The 20,837-nt window shown below is 35.6% G+C and overlaps 2 protein-coding genes and 1 pseudogene across 2 annotated transcripts; all 3 read right to left on the bottom strand.

Moving 5' to 3' along the window:
* Positions 1-460: 460 nt before the first annotated feature.
* On the bottom strand, positions 461-1,309 carry LOC127087758 (uncharacterized). Its single transcript, XM_051028693.1, has one exon. It carries the CDS (start codon positions 1,307-1,309, stop codon positions 461-463), a length of 849 nt encoding a protein of 282 aa, XP_050884650.1.
* Positions 1,310-10,438: 9,129 nt separating this feature from the next.
* Positions 10,439-11,591, bottom strand: LOC127083519 (heavy metal-associated isoprenylated plant protein 26). Its single transcript, XM_051023823.1, has 2 exons — positions 11,106-11,591; positions 10,439-10,979 (listed from the first exon to the last, which is right to left on the bottom strand). Exons 1-2 carry the CDS (start codon positions 11,184-11,186, stop codon positions 10,587-10,589), a joined length of 474 nt encoding a protein of 157 aa, XP_050879780.1. The 5' UTR covers positions 11,187-11,591; the 3' UTR covers positions 10,439-10,586.
* Positions 11,592-19,841: 8,250 nt separating this feature from the next.
* The window catches only part of LOC127087755 (oligopeptide transporter 4-like), a 5,400-nt pseudogene continuing 4,404 nt past the window's right edge, over positions 19,842-20,837 (bottom strand).

The raw sequence follows: 20,837 nt of genomic DNA, 5'->3' as shown, positions 1-20,837 counted from the left end.
AAAAAAAATATTTTTGTATTTTCGAAAAAAAAATTAAAAATCGTTTTTTTTATTTTTGAAAAAAAATAATTTTTTTATATTCATAAAAAAATAAATTTTTCGAAAATAAAATCAAAATTTGGTATTTTTCAAAAAAAATTATTTTTAAATTTTTGGAAAAAATCGACTTTTTGTATTTTCAAAAAAAGAATTATTTTTTTTCGAAAAAAATAAATTTATTTTTATTTTTCAAAAAAAAAATTATTTTTTATTTAAAAAAAAAATTAATATTTGAGAAAAATTATTTTTTTAAAATTAGATTAAAAAATCCATTGGATCATTAAAATGTGTTGGATGGATTGGATCAATCCATGCTTATAAATGGATGGATTGGATCAATCCATTAACTTAATTTTTATGTAGTGGATGGATTGGATGGATTTTTTGATGGATGAATTGGATGGATTTTCTCTTAATGGATCTAATTGCCACCCCTATCAAGAATCCACATGGAAGACAGGTTAAAATCAGTACCTTTGTTGAAAATACCTGAAATGGTGTGAGAACTAAGGCCCTTGTCATTAGTGGATTGTTGAGCATTCTTCTTGGATCGTTGTAGAAGAAGAAAGAGGTGTTGATAGTCTTTCTTCGAGATTACTCCATCCTTGTCTGCATTGTGAAGAGGCTTGGAGTCTGAAGTTTTTTTGTTCCTTAAACGATTCTCAGGTGTAAAACCATGTTTGAAGTAGCAGGATTCCACCGTGTGGGTGGTCTTGTTGTAGTGGGTGTATAACATCGATCCTTTGGTTTGAGTTCTCCCTCGTCCACGACCAATGTAGGTGGAATTGTTGGAATAAAGAACAGTGAGAGTGGTGTTGACGGGGGAAGGAAAAACAACTTGTTTTTGTGCAATCAAGGAATATGCACGACTAATGTTAGAAAGAGGATCAAGAAGGAGGATTTGGGCGCGAATGTCATGGTATGAATCGTTCAAGCCTTTAAGAAAGCCCATAACATACTCCATGTGCTTGTAAATGCGAACGACTTTGACCAAGTTACATGTGAAGGGGACGATGCAAGAGCAAGAAGGTGTTGGACGAAGGTCTTCAAGCCCATCCCAAAGAATCTTCAGATCCGTAAAGTATTGTGAAAGAGAGTGGTCACCTTGTTTGATGGAGTGAAGATCGCGCAGAAGGTCGGAGAAGCGAAAATGATTGCCCTTGGTGAATCTTTCGCGAAGATCTTCCCAAAGATCGAAAGCTGAATCGAAACATATGGTGCTCTGAGCAATATGTGGTGAAAAAGAACGATTGATCCAGGAGAGAACCATGTTGTTTGTTGGTGTAAGCCCTAGAGGCCAATACCTTTTGGTACTTGTATCGAATTATTTATTAATAATAAAAGGCATTTTCTTTATTATGGTTGATTAATAAAGTCCCTGGAATAGATAGTCCGTTTAATGTATTAAGTGTGACTTAATCATGAGAACACATTAAACATAAGGACACTATTCCTAAAGTATCCGTAGTCGAGCTTTAGTGTGAAGTGGGATAACATTAAAGCATTAAGACTATTATGTTTGTAGACTGATGATCACATCTCATGGATCATGGATAAAGAGTTATCAAGTCTTAAACATAGGTATGAATATTAGGAGTAATATTTATACCGGATTGACCCGCTATGAGAATACTATATAGAAAGTTATGCAAAGTGTCATAAGTTATTCTCATGGTGATAATAATGTATACCACTCTTCGACCTGAAACCACTATGGATCCTAGATGTAGAGTCGAGGGCTTTATTGCTGATCCAACGTTGTCCGTAACTGGATAACCATAAAGACAATTGATAGGTACTCCACAAAGCATGCTGAGGGACATGAGTGTCCTAGATGGAATTTGCCCATCCTGCGTAACAGGATAAATGTCTATGGGCCCAATATTGAACTGGACAAGGGTGACACGGTCTATACCTTGTGTTCAATATAGACATAAGGGCAAATGGGTAATTATACACATAAGTATTATCACATAAGGTTTTGTCAGATCACATGACATTTTCGTGTCTTGGGTAGCAGTGATGTGTTGCTAGATACCGCTCACTGTTTATTATGTTAAATGTGTGATTTAATATAATTGCCAATGTCACGAAAACCTACAGGGTCACACACAAAGGACGGATTGATGAGAGATAGAGTAACTAGGGAATACCGTAAGGTACGGTGCCCTTAAGTGAGTTATAGAACATCGTAAGGTACGGTGTACTTGAGTAGAATACGAAATAGGGTAAGGTACCATGAGCTTAAGTGATTTTGGGCATATTATAAGATATGGGCCAAAATACACTTAAGTGGGCCTTTTAGGTTGAAGCCCACACAAGTGGTTCTATAAATAGAACCCTTGTGCAGAAGCATTCATTGCGGTTGCATTATTTTCGTTTTCTCTCACTCTCTCTCTCTCTCTCTCACTCAAAGCCTTCATTCGTACCAGCTAGCACTGAGATTGAAGGAACCCGTTTGTGTGGACTGAGTAGAGACGTTGTCATCGTTCAACGTTCGTGATCGCTTCGTGGATCTGCATCAAAGGTTTTGATCGTCACAAGAGATCTGCACCAAAGGTTTCAATCGTCACAAGAGGTAAATATTCTATCACTGATCATGACCATTCGTAAGGATCTCTAAAGGAGAAAATTTTAATTTCCGCTGCGTTTTGGACCGCAATTCTCCTTCAGTGGTATCAGAGCCACTTACGAAACCATGAATCGGATAGCTATTTAATTTCTGTATTAATATGATTAAAAGACAGAATGAATCAATTAATTAAACGGGTAATTAAATTTGGCATCATGAGTGTACGAGTTGGATGATTGATGTTGACTATGCTTCGGAACCGACATTTGTATGGTGAGGCAGCGATACATCGATTGTCCATAAGGTACGCAATTGAGACCGATCAACTCATATGTGATATAAGTAATCCTAATGCAAAGTACGGTATATGTGATATACTGTTTCTGTTTCGTTCATTCGAACACTAAATGATTGTTTTCCTTTGAGCGATCAATGGTCATTTGCTTCGGAATCCGACATTAGTATGGTGAAGCAATGACTTGTTGATCAATCATACTGAATCAACAATCGAGGTGTGTTTGACGGTCTGAAATTGGCGCAACAAGCTGGATGCGTGACGGTCGTAACGTGCCCTGTGACGGTCGTCACACTCACATGGCCTGTGACGGTCGTAACGTGCCCTGTGACGGTCGTCACACTCACATGGCCTGTGACGGTCGTCACACTCACAGAGTCAAAATTTTGGGGTTTCTGTTTTGTGACTACACAAGGGTTGTGTTGATGCAAAACAATGTCCATTTCAAATGAATTGTTCATTAAAATTTTGGACAGGGGCGCTGCCCCTTGACCCAGTCCGCTGATCGGTCAGCGGAACCACCGTCCGCTAACCGGGCAGCGGAACCCCCGGCTAACTCTGCGTAGTGTGATCGGTCGCCGAAATTTAATTTTGTTTTAATTAATTAAAGGAATTAAAATTAATAATAATAATGTGTTTGTTATTATTGCCTTATGGTGATCAGTTATGGCCTTAGTCTTTCTTTATTTTATTTTGGGTTCTTAAATACGACCTGCGTGTCGTGCCTCTCCTTTTGATTTCTTAATGTAACTTCTTTTCTCATCTCAAACCCTCGTATGTAAAACGAGTTTCTTCTGGAATGTAATGTTATGAAGAAAGAGAAGAAGACAATAATATGAAGAAAGAGAATAATTCAATATCAAAGGAGGACAACCTTGAAGATCAAAGGAGGGCAACCTTGAAGATCTTGCTTGGAGAAGCTTAGATCGTTGTAGGTTAGCTTAGGTTCTCTCATTGGCTTGGGAGAACAATTGCGCTAGGGGCCATAACTGTTTCATTTTGTTTGTATGTATGTTGATGCATGTGAATGTATGTTGATGCATGTGAGAGACGATTTATATGATAAATAAGCCGGTGAGATCATAACAATTACAATTCCCTCAAACTAAATATTAAGTTTATGCTTTCCAAGTTTTAACACTCATCAAGACTAGTATCGGATAATGTAGGTTTCGCCTACGCGAGGTGCATGATCTATATATTAGTAAGGTGCGATGGGATAATTGTAATATCCAACTGTTAAAATAATGGGTAAAACTTAACTAAACAAATTATAATAATATTATATATGTTTGCTTTCCAAGTTTTAGCACTCATCAAGACTGGTATCGAATAATGTAGGTTTCGCCTACGTGAGGTGCATGTTTTGTATTAGTTAAGGTGCGATGGGATAATTGTAATATCCAACTGCTAAAACGATGAGTCAAACTTAATTATAATTTTATTATATATGTTTAGAAGCAAGAGTTGGGAATAATCCATATGATGGATTGGAATAAGGAGTTATTCACCCAACTGAAATTTTCGAGAGTTGTATGAGATACAATTGGAAGGAGTTCCTACCTAAATAACCTAGTTTTGTGTAATCCGCCTACGCGGACTTAGAACGAAGTGAAATATGGATCTCGACCCACTAGAAAATCTTCCAACGGGATTTTCCGAATCAAATGATGAGGGTCATTTGTTTTGAGTAAAATAGTGGGAGCATATTTGATTAAAGGCCTAATTAAATATGTCAATGATACTTATATTTTCTTAATCCTTATGTAGATAACCATGACAGCAAACACCTCTAACAACATCTTGCGATCAATCCTTGACAAAGAAAAATTGTCTGGGACAAATTTTCTGGATTGGCACCGAAACCTGAGGATTGTCCTCAAACATGATAAAAAGTTGTATGTCTTGGAGACACCTGTTCCTGAAGAGGAACCTCCTAGTTCTGCACCTAAGGCAGAAAGAGATGCTTATAAGAAGCATATCGATGATGCCAATGAAACTGCTTGTCTCATGCTGGCTACCATGAACTCAGAATTGCAAAAGCAACATGAGAACATGTCAGCGTTCGATATGATCGAACACCTGAAGATGCTCTATCAAGAGCAAGCAAGGCATGAGAGGTTTGAAGTTTCAAAAGCCCTTTTTCAAAGCAAGTTAGCTGAGGGAGCCCCTGTAGGTCCCCATGTACTCAAGATGATTGGGTATGTGGAAAACCTTGAGAGATTGGGTTTTCCCCTCGAAAAGGAACTTGCGACTGATTTGATCTTGCAATCTTTGCCAGATAGTTTCAGTCAATTTGTCCTAAATTTCAATATGATTGATATGGACAAATCTCTTCCTGAACTGCTCGCCATGTTAAGAACTGCCGAGCAGAATCTGAAGTCAAAAGGGAAGTCCATTCTGATGATCGAGAATGGAAAGAGACAGAACAAAAGGCCCACCAAGCAGGGTGATAAAGGGAAAGGCAAGGAAGTTGCCAAACCCAGACCCACTGTTGCTGCTTTGAAGCCTAGTGGAGGCATAGCAAAGGCAGGCACCTGCTTCCATTGCGGTAAGACCGGTCACTGGAAGAGAAACTGCCCAAAGTACCTGGAAGATACGAAGAATGGAGTAGAGACTTCAACTTCAGGTATTTTTGTTATTAAATAAATTTATCTACTTCTGCATCATGGGTATTAGATACTGGATGCGGTTCTCACATTTGTACAAATGTGCAGGGGCTGAAAAGGAGTAGAGATTTGGCTAAAGGTGAAGTTGACATACGAGTTGGCAATGGAGCAAAGGTTGCTACTTTATCCGTAGGATCTTATGTATTGACTTTACCTAGTGGTTTTATAATTCAATTAGAGAACTGTTATTATGTACCTGCAATTAGCAGGAATATTATTTCCATTTCTTGTCTGGACAAGTTTGGTTTTTCGTTTATAATAAAGAACAATTGTTGCTCAATTTATTTGAATGATATATTCTATGCTACTACACAAATGAGCAATGGACTTTATGTCCTTGATCTCAAAATGCCTATTAATAACATTAATACTAAAAGGGTGAAACCTAACGAGTTAAAACCAACTAGGTAAGAATATTAAAACTCTTCGATCAGATCGAGGTGGTGAGTATTTTAAGCCTAGAATTTGATGACCATCTGAAAGAGTGTGGGATCCTATCCCAACTTACTCCTCCTGGAACACCCCAATGGAAGGGTGTATCTGAGAGAAGAAATCGAACCCTGTTAGACATGGTCCGATCCATGATGAGTCACGTCGATCTTCCAAACTCCTTTTGGGACATTGACAGCAACTTACACACTTTAACCATGTTCCATCCAAAAAGGTTGACAAGACACCATATGAGATATGGAGTGGTAAGAAACCACATATGTCTTACATAAAGATTTGGGGTTGCGAGGTTTATGTGAAATGACAAATTTCAACTAAGCTTGAGCCCAAATATGACAAATGCTTATTTGTGGGGTATCCTAAATAAACAAGAGGGTATTACTTCTACAATCCTTCTGAGGGCAAAGTGTTTGTCGCTCGAACTGGATTTTTCCTAGAAAAGGATTTTATTTCCAAAGGAACCAGTGGGAGGAAAGTAGAGCTTGAAGAAATTCAAGAATCACAAAGCATCGACACACCTATGGAGGAATTGGAGCAGGAAACTCAAGTAGTTGTGTAAGAGCAACCTGCTCAAGTAGAACAAGACCAGCGTAGGTCAGGCAGGATACGTCACCTACCTGAGATATATGGATATCTGATCAAGGTGATGTATTACTCATGGAATCTTCATTTTGATGAAACAGTAAAACAATATGGATTCATGAAGAACGAAGATGAGCCTTGTGTCTACAAGAGGGTTAGTGGGAGCATGATCATATTCCTGGTATTATATGTAGATGACATATTACTTATTGGAAACAATATCCCTACCCTACAACAAGTAAAGTCTTGGGTGGGGAAATGCTTTTCTACGAAGGACCTAGGTGAAGCAGCCTATATATATTAGGAATCAGAATCTATAGAGATAGATCATAAAATGCTTGGCCTAAGTCAGAGCACATAGACAAGGTGCTGAGACACTTTAATATGAATGATTCCAATGGTTATGTGTTTTGCTGAAATGGTGGCGCTGTGAGCTTGAAAAGTTCAAAGCAAGATACAGTTGCTGATTCTACAACCGAGGCCGAGTATATTGCTGCCTCAAGTGCAGCAAAGGAAGCTGTTTGGATCAAAAAGTTCATTAGTGAACTTGGCATAGTTCCTAGAATTGTGGATCCCATTGGTCTCTATTATGATAACAATGGTGCTATCGCACAAGCTAAGGAGCCTAGATCTCACCGACGATCAAAACACATACTCAGGCGTTATCATCTCATTCGAGAGATAATAGATAGAGGAGATGTGAAAATATGTAAAGTACCTGCACTTGACAATATAGCTGACCCACTGACAAAGCCTCTTGCGCAGCAGAAGCATGATGGCCATACTAGATCAATGGGCATACGGGGTATGCCTGATTGACTCTAGTGCTAGTGGGAGATTGTTGGTGTAAGCCCTAGAGGCCAATACCTTTTGGTACTTGTATCGAATTATTTATTAATAATAAAAGGCATTTTCTTTATTATGGTTGATTAATAAAGTCCCTGGAATAGATAGTCCGTTTAATGTATTAAGTGTGACTTAATCATGAGAACACATTAAACATAAGGACACTATTCCTAAAGTATCCGTAGTCGAGCTTTAGTGTGAAGTGGGATAACATTAAAGCATTAAGACTATTATGTTTGTAGACTGATGATCACATCTCATGGATCATGGATAAAGAGTTATCAAGTCTTAAATATAGGTATGAATATTAGGAGTAATATTTATACCGGATTGACCCGCTATGAGAATACTATATAGAAAGTTATGCAAAGTGTCATAAGTTATTCTCATGGTGATAATAGTGTATACCACTCTTCGACCTGAAACCACTATGGATCCTAGATGTAGAGTCGAGTGCTTTATTGCTGATCCAACGTTGTCCGTAACTGGATAACCATAAAGACAGTTGATGGGTACTCCACAAAGCATGCTGAGGGACATGAGTGTCCTAGATGGAATTTGCCCATCCTGCGTAACAGGATAAATGTCTATGGGCCCAATATTGAACTGGACAAGGGTGACACAGTCTATACCTTGTGTTCAATATAGACATAAGGGCAAAGGGGTAATTATACACATAAGTATTATCACAGAAGGTTTTGTCAGATCACATGACATTTTCGTGTCTTGGGTAGCAGTGATGTGTTGCTAGATACCGCTCACTGTTTATTATGTTAAATGTGTGATTTAATATAATTGTCAACGTCACGAAAACCTACAGGGTCACACACAAAGGACGGATTGATGAGAGATAGAGTAACCAGGGAATACCGTAAGGTACGGTGCCCTTAAGTGAGTTATAGAACATCGTAAGGTACGGTATACTTGAGTAGAATACGAAATATGGTAAGGTACCATGAGCTTAAGTGATTTTGGGCATATTATAAGATATGGGCCAAAATACACTTAAGTGGGCCTTTTAGCTTGAAGCCCACACAAGTGGTTCTATAAATAGAACCCTTGTGCAGAAGCACTCATTGCGGTTGCATTATTTTCGTTTTCTCTCTCTCTCTCTCTCTCTCTCACTCAAAGCCTTCATTCGTACCAGCTAGCACTGAGATTGAAGGAACCCGTTCGTGTGGACTGAGTAGAGACGTTGTCATCGTTCAACGTTCGTAATCGCTTCGTGGATCTGCATCAAAGGTTTTGATCGTCACAAGAGATCTACACCAAAGGTTTCAATCGTCACAAGAGGTAAATATTCTATCACTGATCATGACCATTCGTAAGGATCTCTAAAGGAGAAAATTTTAATTTCCGCTGCGTTTTGGACCGCAATTCTCCTTCAGTTAGCATGTTCCCATAGCTCGAAATCTTGGTAAGATGGGAGGGAGCTTCAAGAACATGTCATTGATGAAGCCAAGCTTGTTCTTGGATGTGAGAGCAAGGTGCGTAGATTTTCTCCAATTATGATAGTTGTTGTCATCCAACGGCGGTGCGACAATAACTGCCCGAGGTTTTCACCGCGATGGGTTTTGTGGAAATCAAGGTTGGATCTTGAGAAATGGTTGTGTCATTTGATGTAGCGGTGGAATCTTTTATAGATGTAGCGGTGGAATCTTTGATGACGGGATCTTCATGGTCCGAATCACCGTCGGAAGCCATGGAAACCGAAGGAAGTAATTGGGAATGATGATGAAGAAAGAAAGCCTAAATGTGTAAGGAAAAAGAGGAAATGAAATGAAGGCTTAGATGATTTACATCTGATACCATAATATAGGAATAAAATATTGAAATGTCATTGGATAAAAACTACTCCCTCCGTCCCATAATGAGTGATCTAGTTGACAATTTCACACAGATTAAGAAAAAAGAATAAATGAAAGAGAAAATGATATTTTTACTAAACTATCTTTATCATGTATTAAAAATGATGAAAGTAATATTAATTAGAGGATAAAAATAGAATAAAAATACATTAAAAATTAAAATGGATCATTCATTTTAGAACACTCATTTATTTCAAATGGATCACTAATTATAAAACAGATAAAATAATATTTTTCTTGTGTGTTATCCATACAAAGATAACCAAGTGTCTTATGTTGACACTTGGACCCAACGGACAGTCTAACCCAAGCCCAATAGAATGTTGGTCCTACGTGTCCAATAAAATGCACAAGAAACTCCACTCTTGTATTTTTCCACTTTTATCCATTTTTTTCAAGCAACACAACATGCAAATATGGGTATTAGATTTTCTTTTGTGGGTAGTGATATTTTGAAATATATTATCTAATCATATTAAAAAAGATGCCATGGCTACACAAGACTCGGAAGTGAGTTAATTTGTAAATTTAATAAATTAATTAAATCAATTAATAACTAAATTACAATAATAACCTTAATATATTCTAATAAATCAACACTATAATTATTAGAAAATAAATTTAATAGTTTGATACGTTAATTTAGAAAAAATTTAAAAAATCAATTTTAAATTATTAATTTGGGCCAGTTTAGTATTTTGAAATATAATCAACATTTTTTTCTTTCCTATTTTTTTCTTTATAATTATCTTATACTACTGGTACCAATTAAATTACATTTATTAATGTAGGGCATATCGGAAGTTTTATTCCAAAAGTGGGGCACTGAATTAAAAAATCAAATAATTGAATATCCGGATATAATGCGGCCAATCGATCCATCACGTCTATGTTAGTTGGAAGACACATACTCCTATTGTGGCACATGCTTGTTAGTATCATCATTATTGTAGAAAAGAAAAAAGAAGAAAAAAAAAGCTTGACCTTTTGTTTTCACACAGCTAGCAATTATCATGCCACTACCAAAAGCCCAGCACATCTAATAATAATTTCATAAAAAATAATTTTAAAAAATTCATTTGGAATTAATGATAAGCACAAGGAGAGTAGAGGCATCTTTAATCGAAAAAATCGATTATTCCAAAAACTGATTCTCAAAAAGCCATACGAATAAATTTACAAAAACTCAATAAACACACAACACAGCCACTACAATACTACTAGTATAACAAACAAAGCCGGTAACGGAAAGTGACGTCATCGCATCACATAACAGCACATGCGGCGGGGTTCTCGTCGCTGAAAGCGGTGGTGTATCGAACCTCAGTCGAACTAGCACGCGCTAGATGAGATCCAGAATACTGATTATCATCGTAGTTGTTTCTGACATAACCAGCAGGTGCTTTCTTATCATACGTACCTTGCGCGTACGGGTGTTCAACGACGTCGTATGGAACATACGGCCATATCTCAGCTCTCTTCCCAGTGCGGTGAGCTATACGCGCCACCACTTTGTTTGGTTCCACATAACCAACAACCGTTACTTTGTTTGCTTTCCGTTCTATATCAACTTGGTTCACCCCTTTCATTCCTTCCACCGACCTTCTAACTTTTCTCTCACATCCTTCGCAGTCCATCTTCACTTTCACCTCCACCGTCTGCATCATCATCATTAAAAGTATTTCATTTTCATTTTATTTTTTTAAAAAATAATACTCTCTCCGTGTTTGAAGAACGAATGATTGTAGCCAAGAACTTAATGATATGGATCTGATGTAACTTACCTGTAATTGTTTGCGTCTTTTGTGATGAGAACTGCCGCTGGAACAGTCGAATAGTTCAGAAATGTGATCTAGAGCACCCATTTTTTCCTGTGTGATTCAGATTTGGTTCCTAAAAATATCTGATTCTTTCTTTATTCTTGTGAACTTAACAGTAGTAACAAAAGTAAAGTAGAGAATTATGAGACAATGACAAATTACTTGGTTGAGGAGTTTTATTTATATGAAACAACAACCACATATATTGGTAATAGTACTATTAAATTGATTGCACGTTAAGTCATTAACAACATAGTAGATTAGATTCATTACAGTGTGTTTTGTATTGCTACTTCAAATCTTAGTAGTCGGTACTAATATCACATACCTGTCATTTTGTAATTCCACGTGTTTATTCTCTAATGGACTGTGAGGGTTACAGCATCGATGCACGTCGTCGATGCACCGTCCTAGAAGGAGCGTGTATTTTCTTAACGTTAGTACATAAACCAAAGTAGCTCAACTTTTGAGTACAACTTTTATTTATATATTTATTTTTCAAAAATAGACACAAATAATAATTTTGTGTGATTTATTTATTAAATTAATAAGAATTATTATTATTTATGCTTAATTCTTTCTCTACATGGAAGATGGAAAAACGAGTTAAAATCAAAGTTTACTCTATTTTTTTTAAATGTCAAATATTTATAAGTAAATAAATAAATAAAAAATGAACTTACTTAAGCACAAATTCAAATAAAACTCAAAAAAAAAAAATGTTCATTGAAATTACAATCAAATAATAAAACAAAGTAAGAAAATAACTACAATAATATATATATATATATATATATATATATATATATATATATATATATATATATATATATATATATATATATATATATATATATATATATATATATATATATATATATATATATATATATATATATATATATATATATATATATATATATATAAATAAAAAAAAGTAAACTTACTAGAGCACAGATTTAAATAAGATTCAAAAAATATATTTATTGAGATTATAACTATTTTTTTTTAAACAAAATATTCAAATAATTTTTTATCAAAGTAATTATATTTCGTCACAAAAAAATATGTCAATGCTACTTATGCCTGCACTTTAAATCTAACTTATGTGTCATGGTTATTTGGTCTCCTAGTATTCGCTTGAGTCTGAGGTATTTGGTGCGAGGTTCCTGGGATATTAATGTTATCTAACAAATTGTTGATCATATCTCCTCAGTAGTCCGTGAGACCGTAATCGAGTCCGGTACCCATGTTGTCGTAGTTGGGTCATGTTGGTTGGGTTACATGTGGGTGAGTTGGTTGATTGATTTGGGACATTGTTTCGTTATGGAAATGAAGCAATGGTTGTTGTGGTGTTTGAAAGACATGTGTTGGTTGAGTGCTTAAGCGGTGTGATATTTGGTGTTTTGGTGGTGTCATGTTTGGATGTACATTGATTGAGTGTTATGGTAGGATGTAGTGATATCATATGCCTCGTCAATGCTATGGTAAGATGTGGTGGAGACATATGGTTGTTGGTGGTATGGGTCATGCTCTTAGTTTTGTGTTTGGGTGTGTGGCATGAATTGGTCGCGGGTTTGGATGTATGTGGTTTCATAATCATGTTTGGTTGGTTGTTGGGTGTATATGGTATAGTAATGTTGTGGGGTTGGTTATTGGGTTTGAGTGGGTTGAATATGTTGTTGGGTTTGGTAATGTTGTGGGGTTACTTGTTGGGCGTATAATGATGAAGTTTATAGGCATGGGTCGATCAAATACCTCGGGTCAGATACAAAATGTATTGTTCTAACCGATCTACATCAATTCATATAATTTTTAGTTGGTCTAGAATCGTATGACATGATAGGTTTGTTTATGGTCTGTTGATGTTGGTGCTTCCATTGACGACACACATCCCTAGTGGAGTCTCTGCAATCGAAAAATTCCATTGGACATCGTCTCTAGGTTGATGTCATTGTCTTAAACACGTCGGGGGATCTAGGATTTGGTGTTGCATGTCGAACAACAGTTTGACATGATCACTATAGTGCATCTCCATAGTAGTGAACCTGATGATTGATGATTTTGCAGTCCAAACTGCAGCATCCCCAAGGTTAATCTCATGGTCGAGACCCAGATATGGCCTCCAGATAAACTGTAGAGGAAAAATATATTATTAAATTATTAAATTGGTAATATTAAAACTAAATTAATGATATGACGAGTTGTTTAGTTGTAATACATCGTCTGCCCAAGGTGATCCAGAAGATTTTGGTAGACCGTTATAACGTGTTTATGACATTTGTTATAGTTCATCCCTCGATTGGACCACCTAAACCGAAAATACTAAAAATAAATTATTTATATTTATTTATAGTTTAAGTAAGTAAGTGGAAATAATGGTATAAACTTACTTTGTCATGTATGGGAATGTGAAGTTGTTCTCGTCGACGGGGGTAGTGACAACATTTTCGACCAATCCCATGCTTGGAGCAAAAAAGGGAAAGAATAAAACAAACAAGTACCCTTATATGCGATTTTACACAAAGAACTATATAGTGGGACAAAACGGTTGAACCCCAACTATATGTTCCTATTTTATTTATGTCTCTTAACAAAGGTAAATACATAATATTTACAATATTACCAGTAGTTTTAGAAGAAAAAAAGTTATCAAATAGTATCATAATATAACACCTAGTTTAAATTATTATTTCATTCTCGGTCGAATCTTTGGTTAATATCATATATGCCTAATGTTTTTAAAGGTACTTTAGATTAATACCTTGACCATTTTCCCATTATTCAAACAAATCGGCACCCAAAGTTAGTTCACATATTGCGTTGTCTTGGCTACTCGACCATTAACAGTCTTACCTTCGATAGGTAGACCCAATAACATGTACATGTCCTTTAGTGTGACGGTACATTCACCAGTAGGAAGATGAAATATGTGTGTTTCGGGTCTCCATCTTTCTACCAATGTGAGGATAATTTTGTATTCAACAGAGTAGTAGAATATGTTGAGTAGACTACCAAAGTTGACAAGTCGTAAATATGGTTCCATCAACTCGTCGTGTGAGACATATTCATGTACAAGACAACGAAATCTCTTTGGATCCTAACAATTTTTTTTAAGGAAAAGTAAAACATATATTAGAATATTGTTTAACAAAAATTTATTAAGGTTGCGAAAAACATATATTATTGCGAAATAAGAACTTACAAACTCCGCAATATTGTTGATGGTTCCTCTATGTGTATCACTCATGGTTAATAGACCCATATTTTGAAAAAAATTATGTGTTTGTTGCTGATAAAAATGACCATAAATAGTGTGTTTGTTGATGATGAAAAAGGATTGAGTGAATGTGGTATTTATACAGAGTTGGGACTTTCAGCATGCGATGCATGCAGGCTAGGGTGGATAGGTTGTCAGTATGTCATGCATGAAACATGCAGGGGGACAGAACTTTATGTGACATGCCATAGTGTCGCGACGCAAAAAATACCCGAGCGAATGAACGCTCGAATGACAATGAAGTCTCCACTGAAGTTTATTTTTATAAGGGGAAATATCGATAAAACTCTTGAAAAATGAAAATATTATCATTGCAACTAAAACTCTTGAAAAATGAAAATATTATTATTGCAACTAATATTATCATTAGCACCCGACACATTTGTTGTACTCAACGGGAACCGTTTAATTAGTTTTGCGAATGAGTTTTAGCTTAATCATATTTGAGTTTATTCTATGTATTAAAAGTATTTACTATAAATGAAAGAAATACTAAAAAAGGGTTTTTATTAGGGTGTTTGACAAGATTGCGAGTGTTGCTCCTATATATTCCCAAATGCGATGGGGAGTTCAAAGCTATGTATTTCTTAGTAGCAAATGAGTGTTTATTGGTTCATTTTAGTGAACGATCTTTAGGTCGCATTCTAGTGGTTAAACGCTACTTGTTGCTCACACGTTGGAGGCTGAAGCATTTGTTTGTATTGTGTTAGAATGGATAAAACATCGTTCGTTTATGTAAAAGTTTTCTTAGTCGCGCTTGGGCAAACACTGGATGTGATAAGTTGATATTGTCAACAGTTCAATTATAAGTCTTCTAAGTTTATAGAAATTCTCTTATTTTTTAGATGAAATTAGGTTTTTTTTCCTTCTTTTTTGTGTGTGAAATAATCATCAAACACAAACATTTAATTTCATTGATTTTAATATGGGATATGATAACATGATTGAAAAATAAAAACTACATAGGTGCCTTCACCCCCAAACTTAAAACAAGGACAATGTCCCTAATGTCAAGAATGCAGAGATAGAACAAGATAATAGCTAAAAATAGAAAACTAAAATTAATCATGATATGGTTGGTTGGTTAAGTGAGATATACCTGTCAGGTTATAAGCCTGCTGGTTTTCCTCGTTCCAAATTGTTGGGACATTTTTCTCTTTTTTCATACTTTCTCTACTTCCTTCATCCAACTGTCTTCACCCTCATGAGGCATGATAGAGGCCGCCTCCTAGACAATAACATTCTTTGATTTCAAATTCTTTTTATTTAGTTTTAGGGAGAATTGTACTGAAATATTCATAAGTGACAAAAGTGGAAGATTATGTTTTGTCATATTATAGGGCATCTCTGTTGGAATAAAATTGGTTTGTCCCATATCCCTTGGGCTTTGATGATAACAAAGTACTTAAAGAACAATAGGGTATACCAATGTTTGTTGAAGTGTGCAGGACCATAGGCTAAAATTCATATCAAATACAAGTATTGGTTCTGAATCTGAACATTCAAAAAGAAGCATGAAGATCATATTCTGATGTATCAGAAGTTGAAGAACTGACTCTAAAGAAGTCATCTTCCAAAGAGGTCAATATTGAAAGATCAGACTCTGAAGGAGTAAGCCTCTGAAGAATTGACTTTGGAGAAGTCTTCTTCTGGTGATTAGAACTGGAGCTAGTCAAAACACAAGGACTAAGGTGACATTGATGAGTCACTGTTCATCTCTGAGTATACTTTATCACGTGATAACCTAAAAGCTCTAGGTTCTTCATAGAGTCTGCTAGGATACAATTGTTAATTCCTTTTGTAGCAAAGATTATTCAAACTAGATTTCACCTAATCCAACAATATAGTGAAACATCTCAACGTCTCCCAACGTCTCTTTTGAAGCTTCTAAAATGACTCAACGGTTACATCTTTAACGTCTACTTTCCTTACTATTTAAGGAACTAAAAGGCCTAAAGATCGATACAACACACAACACAACAATACAACAATATAATATACAAGAATACAACTAAAAGGAATACACATTGTACATGCTAAACAAATATTGACAATCAAAGAGAAGCTACTATGTCAAAGTTTTAGAATAAGCTAAACTTAGAATTTCTTATCCTTGAATATCTTAGAAATCCTTAAGTTATAAAATAGTTATACTGTGTTGTATTATTTATACACCTCTGATTGTATATCAAGTGTCTTCATCCAACAATCATTTATCTTCTAGGTAGATTGTTAGAAGTCTCTTACTAAGTGTTTGAGAAAGGAATTATTTAGCTTGTATGTTTGATCAAGGAAGTATCGAGCTTGTGTGCTTGAGCAAGGGAGTCGCATACGTGTGCGTGTGAGCAATGAATTCTTGAGCTTGTATACTTGAGCAAGGAAGTCTCAGACTTATGTGTTTGAGAAAGGAAGTCTTATACGTGTGTGTGTGTATGTGTGTGTATGTGTGTGTGTGTGTGTGTGTGTGTGTGTGTGTGTGTGTGTGTGTAAGCAGAGAAGTTTTTTTCTTGTGTGCTTGAGAAAATTGTAATCTTGTGTGATTATAGTGAAAATCTCTTGTAAGTACAAGGGTACTAGACTACTCTCAATTTGTGAGAGGAACCAGGATAACTCTGTGTGTCGTTTATTCTTTCTCGCACTTTATATCCACTGCCTATATCTAACTAACTCAGATTCTATAACACTGAGTTTATAAATTGAATTAAGAATTTTTAAAAAATAAATTACCAACACAATTTAACCCCCTTCTTGTGTTTTTCTCACATTCATTTGGCATCAGAGCACGGTCTGTGCTTAACACTTAACAATGGTACAAAAAAGATCATTAGAAAAACATATTGAAGTATGTCCACTGTTTCTGAATCTGTGGGTGGTACTCCTACTCCACATGTTGCTATAAATCATGATTATAACAATCCAAAAAATAACAACTATACATATAGACCTCTAACTTTCAGTTGAGACTCTACTGAGTTTGACCTGTGGAAGAGCAAGATGTACACTCATATTATAGGTCTTGATTATGAGTTGTAGGATATTCTAAAAGATGTTGTTGATATTCCAATGAATGGAGTTGAAATGGTGTCTGATAGAAAAGCTCTCACACCAACTTAGAAAAAGGCCTATAGAAAATATCATAGAGTTAGAGGTATCTTAGTTGATTCTCTACCTCATTTAAAATACATCAAACTCATTGACAAATCTACTACTAAGACCATTTTCAGTTCCCTATGTGCCACTTATGAAGGTAATCGAAAAGTTCATGAAGCTAAGGTTAACCTTTTGATTTAGCACTATGAGCTGTTCAGAATGAATGAGGATAAAGACATTGAAACCATATTGTCTAGGTTTCAAGTTATTGTATTTGGACTTTGGATTTTGAACAAGAGTTATACTACGTATGATCATGTAAAGAAGATTCTTAGGAATCTTCATGTCAGATACAGATCTAAAGTGATAGCTATACAGGAGGATAAAGACTTAAACACATTAAGTCTTAAAAGTATCACCAGTAATTTTCAGATCCATGAGATGGAGCTAAATGGTGATGAACCTGTCATAAGGACAGAGCCTCTTGCTTTGAAATTTGTTGCTAGAACTGTAAAGGCTTCTCATGTCTTGGAGTACGAAGAAACTTTTCACAAGCATAAGATTCTGAAGATGACTCAGATGATGAGGAAATGTCATTCATCATTAAAAGATTTCAGCATCTGACCAAGAAGAATAAAAGATTCTCTGGTAAAAGTAGTGGCTCTAGAGGATTTGGCTTCAGATAAAAAAAGGATAATCAGAAAGGATGTTTCAACTGTAAAAATCTTGGTCACTTCATTGCTGAATGTCCTAAAATACAACAGGACAAGTCAAAGAATGGAATATTTTAAAAATATAACCTCAAAAACAGATTCAAGAAAAGTCTTATGGCAACATGGGATGAACTTGACAATGAAGAAGACTCTGAAAAGGATGGAAAGCAAGGCAACCTTGCATTGATGGCCCATACATCTTGAAAAGCAGAATTTGATTCAAATTCTGGCTTAGAGTCTGATGAAGAGGATGGGGTATTTTCTAAACTTTCTCGTTCTGATTTAATTACTTTTATTCAAGAGCTAATGGAAAGATGTCATGAGAAAGTCAGACACGTGAAAATACTAAAGAAGCAATATGATCTTTTCGGATGAGCTAAAATTTGTTCAAAACAAAAATGAAGCTCTAGAGAAAGAATATATTTATCATCCATTGACATGCTTTTCACATATTATTTTCTATTCCATTAAATTTGTTTTAATTTGACCTTTTGCAAAGAAACAAAATTTACACCGCCAAATACCTTTTGTTAAACTAAATTGAAATTTAAACCCTATAATATCACGTAGTCCTCGAGATTGATGTTCTAGAACTTTCTAATATAACTACATTGACAAATTAGTACAGTTGTTAATTTATCGATCAGGTTGATTTAGGTCTAAGCCACACATTCTAAGATGATATCATAACCTATCCAAGATCCGTTGGACCACCTACTATCAGATTTCCGCTATTGGACCACCTATCACTTATATCGATACTTCAGATGTCTGGTCCTAGGTGTGAGGGATGTGTTGAAGAGTCTCACATTAAAAAGGACATGGTCTCAATATATGTTTATAAGTGGAAATCTTCAACTTGCAAGTTGGTTTTTTAGAGACGAGTTAAGTTCAACACATACATTCTAAGACGAAACAATGCCTATTGAAGATCCCGTTGAGTCACTTGCTTTCAGATTCTCGCTATCTAGCCACCCACCATTTATATTCATGCTCCATATACCCTGTCTTGGAAGTGAGAAAGTGTGTTAAAGAGTCTCACGTTAAAAATGATTTGGTCTCAATATATGTTTATAAGTGAGAGAAATCCCCACATTGCAAGCTAGTTTTGTAGGAATGAGTTAATCTCAGCCAACCTGCTTTCAGATTTCTACTATCAGATCACACACAATTTATATTCACGCGCTAGATGTCTAATCCTTGGCACGAGGGAGTGTATTAAAAAATCTAACATCAAAAAAGATTTAGTCTGAATAAATAATTATAAGTGGGAGAAATCTTCGTCTTACAAACCATTTTCATAGGAATATATATATATATATATATATATATATATATATATATATATATATATATATAATACCATAGATTTCAGATAAAAAGTAAAAATACAGTCTCAAAGGCTCGTATAAATCCTATAAAAAGTTTGGATACTAATTTAGTTTTTCGTACCATCAATAATTAAATATAGTGTTTTATATTTAAGGACGAAGGGCAATATATGATAACTTTCTTCGATCAACGGCAAACATAGTTTTATGTATTACAAGTTGCATTTCTTAATACATGTTTTTCCATATTAATGGTAATTAATGAAAGCAGTAAAATTGGATAGAATCACAAGTTTGGTGGGCAACCATGAACCGATATGCCTTTTGCAGTCGGACAAGATGCCAATGGACAATGCTAACCATCGTTTCCCCACCAACTAATCCTTGTATTTTCCAAACTCGGTGAAAAGTAAAGCAGAACAGTCATAAAAGCAACTCCACTATCAAGTGCTGCTGATAGAACATAGTTATATCTCTGTCACCATTTCTTTCTGTAACGGAACACAAACAAGTTGAAAACTGTTCCGACAAAAATCCATACGTTGTAGTTCAATGGTGTTGCTGGTGGCATCATTCCGGTTGCTCCGAGGAGAATCGGAAGGTTAATCAAAGGAATCCATGACTGTTTAAGAAATGCTTTATGCAATAGCCAAACTATTATTGGTCCTACTACACCTCCAAGGAAAAACCAATTCATTGCATTGTAGTTTCCTTTAGAACCGAACCCAAATAACCGAAGCATCGAAGAAAACACTATCGCCTGGACATGTCCAAGGACTACCTTCTGGAAGGAGATCACCATGACATATATTCTCAATAGAGTTTAGCAACCACCATGCTACCCCAAAGCAAGCATTGTTCCAATGAACTATTATACATGTATGAACAAATTGAATGCATCAGAAGAAAACTATGAGTAAGTGTTCAAAATGGAATCATCATGTACCTGAACTAAAAACATAGATCTTGGAGGGATTTTCATGTAGTGTCCAAGCTTGAAATCACTAAGGAAGGAAACTGCTTGTGCCATGCTAATGAAACCATAGGTTTTGAAGCATACATTTGCTATTGGTCTTCCCGGGTAAATCAAACCGAAGACGTACTCGGTGATGATATTCAATCCCGGTGTCTGTCAACAAAGCATAATGTTCAGAGAAAAAGCATATATAGGTTAGATATCATATATGTGGGATTTGGGTCGAACTCTACCCTTGACAGGAATAGTTTCCATAGAAGCAAGCAACATGCGAAAGGGTGGATGCTATGGTTGCAAATCCAAAGC

This window comes from Lathyrus oleraceus, chromosome 5 (genome assembly GCF_024323335.1).
Source record: "Lathyrus oleraceus cultivar Zhongwan6 chromosome 5, CAAS_Psat_ZW6_1.0, whole genome shotgun sequence".
In the NCBI taxonomy this organism is placed as follows: Eukaryota; Viridiplantae; Streptophyta; class Magnoliopsida; order Fabales; family Fabaceae; genus Lathyrus; species Lathyrus oleraceus.
The sequence above is the reverse complement of the archived record's forward strand: the minus strand, read 5'-3'. Positions and strand labels throughout refer to the sequence as shown.